Genomic DNA, 12,315 nt, shown 5'->3' with positions numbered 1-12,315 from the left:
CTTCATTTCTGTAGTCAAATATTAGTCCTAAACAGCTTTCAAGCTCTTTTTTGGATGGGAAAGGAGAGAAGAAACTGAATAGGAGAGGGCTTGGGGGGAAAAAATGTTGAATGTTTGGTATCCTCAGATATTTTGTGCACATGTGTGGGTTTTTTTTGTTTGTTTTTAAATCTGTTTTCTTTCTGGAACAGCCTTCCAAGGGGAGTAGTGGGGGATAAAAACCCCTCAGTTTAGCTTGATAAATTTATGGAGGGGGATGGTATGATGAGACGGCCTACAATGGCAGGTAGCTGATCTGTGATAGCTAACATCAAATATCTCCAATGGCTGGTGATGGGACACTATATGAAGAGGGCTCTTGGTACTACAGGGAATACTTTCATAGGTGTCTGGCTGGTGGGTATTTTCCACATGCTCAGGGTCTAACTAATTGCTATATTTGGATTTGGGAAGGAATTTCCCCTTGGGTCAGATTGGCAGAGACAGTGGCTGTTTTTTTAAATCTTTGCAGCACGGGTGGGCCCCAGCTGTGTGCTAATTGGGCTGCGGGTTGAGAACCGCTGGACTAGACAATCATGATGGTCCCTTCTGGCCTTAAAGTTTGAGTGTACATGTTGTACGAAGATTGTGGATATTTTGTGGTGCACTTAGAACAGTTTTCTATGGCATAGTCAGGAGTTTGACTTGTGGCTCTCAATTCTAGTGAATTAAAGAGTTTCATGGCATTCTTTTAATATATATATAATGATGTGTTTAAAGGTTTTTTTTAAGTTTGTCCTTTATAATAAAAATGAAAAAATGTGCCTGATAAAAACATCTATCTGAAACTATCTTAAAACTCTTATCACAATTAAAGGTGAAGGGGGTGGGGGGGAAGAGATTAGCTTTTAATACTCTGGTTGAGTTTTAGCTGTGAAATTACCCAATGAAACCTACATATTTTTACAAAAGGTTCTATTTGATAAATCTTCTTTATCTGGTCAGTGGGAGCATTTAATATTTTCTTGTTAAACTTAAGAGCATTTCTATTTTATCTTTAGATCACTTCTAATCTATTGTTATAGACAATAAAATAAACATTTGTGTAAATACAACTATTTATTTTGAATGCAGAGCAGTTAAACTTTGATACAGAGTTCATTAGTTGTGTTCCATGAATACAAACATTTTAATTGACTTCTCATGCTACCATATATAAACACTTGTGACTAAATGTGATAAGATACCTAGACCCCAGTGGATGTCACTGAAGAGCACTCTCTTCTTGACAAGTCAGATATGGCACATGAGCTTTGCATTTTTAACCAATTTGCTGTAGATGTTGGGTCTGTTATGGCTTGGGGCCTAATTTACATGGCAATAGTATCGGTAATTATCTGTTTGCATGGGATTTATTAATATGAATGTTCAGTCTTTTCTGTTTTGTAAACTTTTATGATTAGTGCCCTACCAAATTCGTGGCCATGAAAAACGTGTCATGGACCATGAAATCTGGTCTCCCCTCGTGAAATTTGTTTTTTTTGTGTGTTTACCCTATACAGACGCTCCCCAACTTATGCGTAACTCGAATTTTGCGTAAGTTGGAAACGTATTCTGAACATTGCACAAAACAACAACAACTTCCCCCCCCCATTTCTTGTTTCCAGAACTTTTTCTGTAAGCTCGGATTGGCGTATGTCGGGTTTACGTAACTCGGGGAGTGTCTGAACTATCGTTTTCACAGAGGAGAACAGTGTTTCTCAAAGTGGGGGGTCCTTACCCAAAGTGAGGTTGTGGGGAGGGGCATCTCAAGGTTATTTGGGGCGGTCACAGTATTGCCACCCTTATTTCTGTGCTGCCTTCAGAGCTGGACGGCCGGAGAGTGGTGGCTGTTGGCTGAGCGCCCAGCTCTGAAGGCAGCAGCACAGAAGTAAGAGTGGCAATACCATACCATACCATCCTTCTATGCTACTGCTGGCGGTGGATCTGCCTTCAGAGCTGGGCTCCCGGCCAGCAGCTACTGCTCTCCGGCCACCCAGCTCTGAAGGTAGCGCTGTCACCAGCACAGAAGTAAGAGAAGCAGTACCGCAACACACCCTACAATAATCTTGCGACCCCCCCCTCCCACAACTCCTTTTTGGGTCAGGACCCCTTGTCATAACTATAAATGGAAGGGTAACATCCCTCCTGTGTACAGTACTATAAAATCCCTCCTGGACAGAGACTCCAAAATCCTTTTACCTGTAAAGGGTTAAGAAGCTCAGGTAACTTGGTTGACACCTGATCCAAAGGACCAATAAAGGGACAAGATACTTTCAAATCTTGGTGGGGGGAAGGCTTTTGTTTGTGCTCTTTGTTTTGGTTGTTGTTCGCTCTTGGGACTGAGAGGGACCAGACATCAATCCAGGTTCTCCAAATCTTTCTGAACAAGTCTCTCATATTTCAAACTTGTAAGTAAACAGCCAGGCAAGGCATGTTAGTTTTTATCTTTGTTTTCTCAACTTGTAAATGTATCTTTTTGCTAGAGTGTTTATCTCTGTTTGCTGTAACTTTGAACCTAGGCTAGAGGGGATTCCTCTGGGCTCTTTAAGTTTGATTACCCTGTAAAGTTAGTTTCCATCCTGATTTTACAGAGATGATTTTTACCTTTTTTTTTTTTTTAAATTAAAAGCCTTCTTTTTAAGAACCTGATTGATTTTTCCTTGTTTTTAGATCCAAGGGGGTTAGATCTTGATCCACCAGGAGTTGGTGGGAGAGAGGAGGGGGGATGGTTAATTTCTCCTTGTTTTAAGATCCAAGGGGTTTGGATCTGTATTCACCAGGGGATTGGTGAAGAGTCTCTCAAGGCTACCCAGGGAAGGGAGTTAGCACTTCGGGAGTGGTGGCAGCGGACCAGATCTAAGCTGGTAGTTAAGCTTAGAAGTTTCATGCAGGCCCCCACATTTGTGCCCTAAAGTTCAGAGTGGGGAAGCAGCCTTGACACCCCTACAATTACAACACTGTGAAATTTCAGATTTAAATATCTGAAATCCATGAAATTTAAGATTTTTAAAATCCTATGACTGTGAAATTGACCAAAATGGACTGTTAATTTGGTAGGGCCCTATTTATGATATAAAAACTGTTCTTTAATCTTTCATCATTATTGATGAACAAGTCACATACTTTGAAGAGAGAGGAATTCTGCCAAACTTTGGATGCCTCTCAGCAAAAAGAGTATTTAAACAATAAAATTTGTCTTGAGAAAATTCTATATAAGCACTGCTTTTCTAAATCATTAATCTCTAGTGATGCAAAACCTGCAAAATATCACTATCAATACTTCATTTCATATCCAGCTATCTTGACTAGAAAAACTGACCTTTTCCAACCCTGCTGGGTTTTTATAGCAATCCATATGTGTTGGTGTAATCTTACCAAGAGAGGAAATAACCTGCTGTAATATTTGGTCTAAATAATGTGTTTATAAATGGTCTAATTGTAGGTATTTTATAATAAGCATTATAAAGAAGTTTATTCAAAAGGATGCATATGTTTTGCAGAGCAGAAGAATACACTTAGGGGCTTGTCTATACTTACCGCGCTGGTTCGGCGGCAGGCAATCGAACTTCTGGGTTCGATTTATCGCGTCTAGTCTGGACGCGATAAATCGAACTCAGAAGTGCTCCCCGTCGACTCCGGTAATCCTGCTCGCCGCGAGGAGTACGCGGAGTCGACGGGGGAGCCTGCCTGCCGGGTCTGGACGGGGGTAAGTTCGAACTAAGGTATGTCGACTTCAGCTACGTTATTCACGTAGCTGAAGTTGCGTACCTTAGTTCGATTTGGGGGTTTAGTGTAGACCAAGCCTTAGTGTGGTCACTTTTAGCTGCTGTTGCAAGGGAAGGTATAAGGAAAAATGAATAGTATACCTTATTTCCCTTTGATGTTTGAGAGAACAGCAGTCTGTGTGCTTTAAAAAATTTTTTTTTGTACAGTATGCTACTGAAGACATGCATTGCCACATGGGAAGCAACAGAGCTTCCATGATGTTTTCTGTAAACTACCAGCACTTAGACTTCAGTAATACCTTTTTTTCTGGCTTTGCTTTAATTACCTTGCACACCCTGCTTCTTGTAATTAAGATCAAAGCATTTGTGTAGTTACACTGTGGAATTTATTTCCATCTGGTTACTTTTTATCAGATACTTTAATGGTATTCCCAATTAAACTTTGATTTGCATATTGTTAAAGTAGCTGTATAGATGCTGAAAGTGACCAATATAGTTTGGCTCTAGAGTGGAGTCTTGATGTATGTAGTTCTGAGTGCATAAAGCTGCAATGTGGTCTGGTAAATGTTGCTAGACTTAACATTGATTTTTTTTGGGTGGGGTGGGATAGAGAGGAAAATAAAAGGACTTGGACTCTTGATTTTTTTTTTTTTTTTTTTATTCTCATGAGCATTGAAAAGAATTTTTTTCTTTTTCAGTTGTGTCAAGGTAGAGGAGCACCATGCTGTTGATATTGATCTGTACCACTGTCCCAACTGTGCAGTTCTGCATGGACTATCCTTAAGTAAGTACTGAGTGCTCAAACAAAGGGTGTAAATGACTATGGATATTCTTTCCCCAACCTGGAACTGGAAAAAATTGTTTGGAAGGACACTCAAAATGTAACACGCTATTTATGGCTAATTCTAAGTTTTAAAAAATAGTCTGGGGAGGTTCACATGATGCATGGCAGCAGATAACTTGGGTTAGAGCACCTACAGACTTTTTTTCCTAACTGTCATTATCCCATAAAAATGTAAACCACAACTAAAGATCAAACACAGAGTAATTTAACCGAATATTTGGATTGTGGCTGGAGTTTGAAGAAAACAAAATTGAGTTGTAGGTGGGAGAGGATGGTAGTCACTTTTTAAGTGACTTGAGTGTAGGCAATGATGGTGCATCATTCTTCTCACGCTTCATTGGACACTGGTGAAAATAGCAGGGAAGTGAAAACTGAAAAAATCCTAAAGGACCACACTATAAAAACAAGGAGCTCTTATTCAAGTGATTGCTCATGTCCATTCCATTGTAGGGTGTGTGCTTGCCACACACACCAGTGCCGGAAGTTTTTCCCTCAGAGATATTTGTAGGGGACTGGCTCTGGTACTGGAGTGGTGCGTGTATGTAGTGGTAAGAGGGGTGCCGTCAGCTCCCCCCTCCCTCAGTTCCTTTTTACCACCTGTGATGATGCTTGAACGTCTCCTTGCCTCGGCAAGTTTGTCTCTCAGCTGTGTCTAGTTGTGAACCTTTTGTATACAGTTGTTAAAAACTTGTATAGTATTATAGTTCCAGTAGTGTTAGAGTTAGTAACAGTTGATTAGTCCTGGACAGAACTTAGTCTAGGGATGGGTCATGTCCTGGTCACTGGGGTTCAAGCCTTGTGACTGCTGCAAGAAACCTGTGCCAGTCAGTGATCCCCATGAAAGCTGCCTAAAGTGCTTGGGGGGAACCCACATGAGCGAGTGTCTCATCTGTAAGAGCTTCAGGCCACAAATGAAAAAGGAGTGGGACATTCGTCTTTGAGCGCTCCTTATGGCATCAGAGCTGACTAGATCGGACTCTGCTCTGAGCACTGCAGCCTCGGTGTGGAATGCGCCACCGGCACCAACCTCAGACGGGGGTGATCCCATCCCCAGTACCGGCTAAAAAGCAAAGAAATGTTGGGAAAGGGCATTTCCTGTGTCCTATAAAGGGAAGGAGAGAGCCGGAGGAGAGCAAAGACCCACGAGGGGCAGCTCTTTTGCCGTGGACTGTGGCCAGGCTCCGGCACCTATTGAGCTGTCGAGTCCCCTTCGATCCCTGGAAAGCAGCAGAGGCACTCGGCACCTGGTGGTGCTGTCCGTGCCGGAGGTCTCTCAGGTCGCTACAGACATATTGTCCCTTCTGGTGCTGTCCACACTAGCTACTGAGGTGTCAAATTCAAGGGGAAAACCTGCCCTGGGACCCATCCAGCAGTTTCTGTCAGTGCAGGGGTTGCCCCACCAGTGCTCACCTGAGTAGCATCACCAGCCCCCGGATGCGGGTCGGCTTACCTGCCAGAGTTCCCGGCATGGTTCCCCTGGTCTGTAGGCAGCGTTCACTGGGATCCCGGCATTGATCGTCGGCTGTCTGGAGCAGCCCCTTGGAGGCGTGTTGCCAGTCCCCAGAGCCCCAGCACCCAGAGTGTCTGGATTTCCAGTTTGCCGGATCCCCACGGGTGCGTTGATGGCATCCAAGACGTTGATCCTCTCACTCCCAGTCCAGGGGGTGGCACCGTTCTCATAGCATGAAGCGTCAATCACGGCACCGAGAGACATGGTCCTGGTACAGCTCCCCAGCAGAGGTCCGCAGAGAGAGCCGACTGGAACAGGGTAGACAGGCAACATCAGTCCCATTCTGGTCTCCCAGACAAGCCTCCCCTTCCTAGGGCTCTGAAAACGAGGAGTAAGACCTGCCCGCAGGCCAAGGCCACCCGCCGGTGCATTGGCATTTCCTTCTGGGCCCCCAGGGGCTGCATGGCTCCAGGGCCAGTGGCCAATCCCTGACACCTGTGGAACCCCTGGTCATGGCCAACTCCTGACACCTGTGGAATCCCGGGGCATTTCCCCAACCATTGCAGGGGCATTGGTTGGTCTCGGGGGCATCAGAAAGACGGTCGTCCACAGTCTCCCGCCCACCTCCGACTTGGGAGCGGAGTTACAGAGAGCTCCCCAGGGACAGCCAGCTCCAATCGAGGCTTCCCTGGCAGAGGCAGTGGAGTTACTACGCCTATCTATACCTGCCTCCTTCTCATCTTCACCCGACGAGGCGATAGCAGGGCCCTTTCACACGGTCCCTCAGGATGACATAAAAGCCCACCAGGAGCTTTTGAAGAGGGTGGTATTGAATCTCGGGCTGGAAGTCGTGTTGCTGGCGGAGCCTTCAGACTCCCTGTTCAATGTGCTGAGTGCAGCAGCCCCCTTAAAGGTGGCATTACCAGTACGTGAGGGATTGTGAAACTGATCGAAGCCCTTTGGGAAACCCCCTCCTCCCTGCCCCCCATCTCTAAGCGGGCAGAGCGGGAGTACTATGTCTCTGCTAAGGGGTTTGAATACCAGTACATACCCGCTGCCTCAAGCTCGCTCTCAGCGTCGGCAGCCAATGAGCATAATAGACAAGGCTAACTGGGATCAACCCCTAAGAATAAGGAGGCAAAGAAGCTCGATCTTTTTGGTATAAAGATTTATTCTATGGCCAGCCTCCACCTAAGAGTGTCCAAACATCAGGCCCTACTTGGTTCTCTTGGAGAGCAGAAAGCCTTCTAACAGAATGACTTACCTGGCAAAGTGGAAGCATTTCACCTGCTGGTGTCAGAGCAGGATATCTCCCCTACCCAGTTGTCCTTGCAGTCCATCCTGGATTACCTGCTTCACTTGAAGCACCAGGGCCTTGGCTTTTGCTCGATCAAGGTGCACCTGGCAGCCATATTGTCTTTCCATCCCCATGTCCAGGGTAGATCTCTACTCTCACATTAGAAGATGATCAGGTTCCTGAAAAGCCTTGAAAGACGTTTTCTACTGATCCGGGGCCCAGTTCTCCAATGGGACCTTAACCTGGTCCTCTCCAGTCTCACGGGTCCATTGTATTCCTTGTAGCTATTACTTCAGCGAGGTGAGTGTCTGAGAATAAAGCCCTCACTCCGGAGCCCCTGTATATGGTGTTCTACAAGGACAAGGTTCAGCTGTGGTCCCATCCGGCCTTCCTGCCAAAGTTGGTGTCACACTTCCATGTCAACCAGAATATCTTCCTCCCAGTGTTCTGTCAAAAGCCTCACACAACCAATGAGGAGAAACGCTTGCACATTCTAGATGTCAGGCATTCCCTGGCTTTAAATTTGGAGTGCACCAACCCCTTCCGCAGATCGGCTCAGCTCTTTTTTTTGTGATTGCTGACAGGATGAAAGGCCTTCTGGTGTCCTCTGAGGATTTCAAACTGGATCACCACCTGCATCCGCACTTGTTACGAGTTGGTGCAGGCTGTGCCTCCACTGATAGTGAAGGCTCACTCTACTAGGGCTCAGAAATCTTTGGCTGCCTTCCTGGTGAATGTCCCTATCCAGAACATCTGCAGGGCTGCAATGTGGTCTTCCGGACACACATTCACCACGCGTTACGCCATTACCCAGCAGGCCAGAGATGATGCTGGATTTGGCAGAGCTGTGTTACAATTGACACATCCATGAACTGCCTGCCTGCCTCAAGAGGTACTGCTTGGGAGTCACCTACAATGGAATGGACATGAGCAATCACTCGAAGAAAAAACGGTTACTAACCTTTCATAACTGTTGTTCTTTGAGATGTGTTGCTCATGTCCATTCCAAGACCCTCCCTCCTTCTCCTCTGTCGGAGTTCCGGCAAGAAGGATCTGAAGAAGTGTGTGTGTGGGGGGGGAGTTAGCGGCACTCCTTATACTGGCGCATATGCGAGTCACTTCAGAGGACGCTAGAGCCAGTCCCCTACAGATACCACTGAGGGGAAAAACTTCTGTCCCCGGTGCATGTGGCGAGCATACGTCTACAATGGAATGGACATGAGCAATACATCTCAAAGAACAACAGTTACGAAAGGGTAGTAACCATTTTTTGTCAAGTCTCTAATACTTGGAAATTGGGAAGGACTGGAGATTAATTTCTAGTTTCAAATCCTGAAGAAGCCAGCAATGGAAAGAACAGCTTGGCAGGTTCTATGTCTTTTCTTTCTTCCATGAACAGCAGGCCTCACACAAAGGGCAGTCCAAAGAAATCTGAGAGCTGCAACTTCAATGGGGATTTATCTGTGATGGGTTTCCTCCAGGGTGCCACCTGGAACTGGGGTACCACTGAGCCCCCTGACCCACCAGCTTGGGCTCCCTATACACTGTATTGCTGTGACTAGCCTGCCAATCCCTCAGGCTCCAGCACACATACAGGTAGGGACACACCCACGCAGGTTCTTTAACCAGCCCCTGCATGGGGGCACAGCTAAGGCACCTCCCAGTTTCTAAGGCATGCACCCCACTCTGGAGTGTAAATCCAAAATTATACCATCTTGCGCTGCACAGAGAACTGTACAGCATAAGCTCATGATACTCACCCCCTCCCTCAATGTGCAGAAGGATATGCAACTGCTCTCCACCCCAAGTTATGACTTCACACACTGGTTTTAGACAAAGCAAAAATAAGTTTAACTACAAAAGATAGATCTTAAGTGATCATAAGGGATAGCAAACAGATCAAAGCAGATTACCTAGCAAACAAAACATGCAAACTAAACTTAATATACTAAAGAGATTGGATATGAGTAGCAAATTCTTACTCTAAATGATGATTCGAGCAGGCTGCAAAAATTCTTAAGGGGACAGCTGTATTTGCTTACAGCTTAAAACCCCAGGTGTTGCTTTCACAGGGTCCAGCACTTCCTCCCAGTTCAGTCCTTGTTCAAGTGTTTCCAGGAGTCTCTTTGGGCAGGAAGTTTGTGGAAAAACCTCGATGATATCACTCCCCTGTGTTAAATAGCTTTTACATATGGTGGGAACCCTGTGTCTCCAAGCTTCATTCGCATGCCAGTCAGTGGAAAAACACTGGTATTCCAAGATGGCGTCCAGTACCAGGTGACCTGGTCACCTGCCCCTGTAGTGTCCTAGCAGCCATGAGTCAGAGGCTGTTTACAGTGTCCTCAGGAAGGCTCCCTGGTGGGAGATTATCTTCTTCTAATACTTATTGTTTTCTGATGGCCCTGTAGCCTGAATGGGCACTTCCCAGCTAGCCATCTAGACTGTCAGTCTTTTGCCTAGTGGGCGTTCCCCAGGTGTAAACACATTTGTGATGCAGATACATAGTCAATATTCCTAACTTCAGATACAAAAATGATACACGCATACAAATAGGATAATCATATTCAGTAAATCATAACCTTTCCAATGATCTCACATGACCTATCTTGCGTAAAATATATTGAGTATGTCATAATCATATAATATTACTGTGAAGAATATGGGGTGCAGTGCCATGCTATCCTCTTATGTCTTTGTAATTTTTCTCATTGTCTGTCTCCATTCCAGTTTCCTGATTTATAAACAAATCCCCACACATCCCTATGTGAACCTAAATCTCATAGGAATTAGTCTAAATCTCCTAGGAATTGCAAAAGAAACCATCATTCAGACACAGTGCCAGCAGAGACTTCTTCTCCATCCATTCCCTCTTCATTAGATCCGTTTGTGGTGCAGATCATAAGTGAAAAGATGAAAAACTTCACTTCATTCCTTGATGGGTTACTTGCATACCTCAGTGGACAGATTTCTTGAGCAAGTAAAGAAGCAGGGAATCATTTGGTTGCAACTTAAGTTAGTGATAGCAGTTGTAGATAGCATCGGATATCTTTGCCAAGAGCTGAGCCAGTTAAAGGCACAGGTTACCGGAACAACCAAGTACCTTGAAGAGTTAGAGAAGAGACACAGAAAGCAAAAATCTCAAGTTTGTCTGTCTGCTAGTAGCACTGAAGGGATGACTCCTGTATACTGTAAAGTTCGTACAATTTCTTACCCTAGGTTTCTGGGAAACTGGCTCCTATTAGACTTTTTTATTTGGTCTCTAGAAAATGTTCAAAATGAAATACTCTGGATCATTAAATCAGTACCTGTTCCTGTAATTTAATGGCTAGTTTGGGATTAAATCTGCTTTTGAAGAATATGAATCTCATTCAGATTACTATTAAAAGAAAATAGTAGCCTCTTTGGTGGCAAACTGTGCATGTGTTTTCCTCTTGTGAGCATATTTAAATTGTGTGGAGAGTGGATGGAGCAGGTTCTTCCTTTTTCATTCAGCCCTAAGAGCAAAGAGGTATGTATCTTGGAGTATAATGATTAAAACATCTTAATAATGGAGAGAAGAATATTGAATGGAAAAGAGTAAATCTTGTGAAATGCTTATGTACATAATGGCCTGGTCTTGGTTTTTTAAAGGCTAACTTCTTCTTGTTAAGCTCTTACCTAGGGAAATGTTTTGGATGGAGTTTTGAATTTTATTCTAAAAGCTTATCAACATTGATTCCCCCCCCCCCCCCCCCAAAAAAATTCCCTGAGGATATTTGAGAGATTGCTGAGAGATTGGGTAATGGACCTTTCTCTGAGTGGCATATGGAGATTACACCTAAGACTCCAGCTTTGTCTGCCTTTTCTAGAGTGTTTCTGATCTGTATGGGTGTGACATCTGCTCCTCAATTAACAACATTAGAGATGAGTTGTTAACGTTGTTACAGCCCTGATTGTTTTGGAAAATTAATCTCTTGTATAGGATATAAGATGTAATTAATAGCTTCAGGATTAGCAACGTTTAGTTTAGGGTCTAAAAGCCTTGTTAACCACACCAGTGCAAAAATACATTTATCAATTCTCTAACCTTTCATCACTGTGCACCTGTCCTATGGATCAAAATACAATATAGTGCATGTAAATATCCACCAGCTTCCTCCAACTTTTTGCCCACCCCCCCTCCGAAAGTGTGATGTGATTTTTCTATAGATAGGGAGAGATGGATGGATGTTTTTTGGGGTTGGGTGGGGAGGGAAATAGGCTTTGTAATTTACCTTGACTGCTAATAAATCCTGGCTCTGCTGAATCAAGGAGAGAGATCAGTTCCAAACTTAAGTACGCCTCATGAATGTTCAGTTGACAGCCTCAGGGCCGGTGCAAGGATATTTTGCGCCCTAGGCAAAACTTCCACCTTGCCCTCCGCCCCCCCCCCAAATAAATCACATACATTATACACAATACACGGTCACAGAGTAACATGTTATAATTTAGAATTTGTTTCCGCGCTTTAAGTTTAGCAAATTTAGGAACAAGTTCCTCCAAGTCAATGGTGTGAGCAATGTCATGTTCCAGGGCCGCCCAGAGGATTCAGGGGGTCCCTTCTATAAAAAAAAAGTTGCAATACTATAACAACATGTATTTGGAAATGTAAAAAAAACTAGTGAAATACATTCAAAAATTAATTTGTAATAATTTGAAAATACACTAAATACATTATTTAAAAACATTAAAAGCTGTAATGGTATGTGTACCTTTGCAATTACATAATGGGCTGTTGCTTGGTGATGGTTGATGCTACTGGCTGTTGCTGCCTGGGGGTGGTGCTACTGTTGCCCAGGGCTGGGTGGGGAGCTGGGCTCTGGGTTCAGGGTTCCCGGCTCATGGGCTGGGCTCAGGGCTGTGGGGGGGATGGGGTCGGGGGGTGCCTGGCTCAGAGAGGCTGGGCTTGGAGCTGGGGTCAAGGCTGTGGGGGGGATGGGGTTGGGGGGTTTCTGGCTCA

At 44.6% G+C, this 12,315-nt stretch overlaps 1 protein-coding gene across 1 annotated transcript in view; it reads left to right on the top strand.

Moving 5' to 3' along the window:
- The window catches only part of KDM7A (lysine demethylase 7A), a 101,518-nt gene that overhangs the window by 22,397 nt on the left and 66,806 nt on the right, over positions 1-12,315 (top strand). The window contains exon 2 of the mRNA XM_034779258.1: positions 4,445-4,530. Within this exon, the coding sequence (XP_034635149.1) occupies positions 4,445-4,530 (86 nt within the window). The remainder of the gene's footprint in view (positions 1-4,444; positions 4,531-12,315) is intronic.

This window comes from Trachemys scripta, chromosome 1, assembly GCF_013100865.1.
Source record: "Trachemys scripta elegans isolate TJP31775 chromosome 1, CAS_Tse_1.0, whole genome shotgun sequence".
In the NCBI taxonomy this organism is placed as follows: domain Eukaryota; kingdom Metazoa; phylum Chordata; order Testudines; family Emydidae; genus Trachemys; species Trachemys scripta.
The sequence above is the reverse complement of the archived record's forward strand: the minus strand, read 5'-3'. Positions and strand labels throughout refer to the sequence as shown.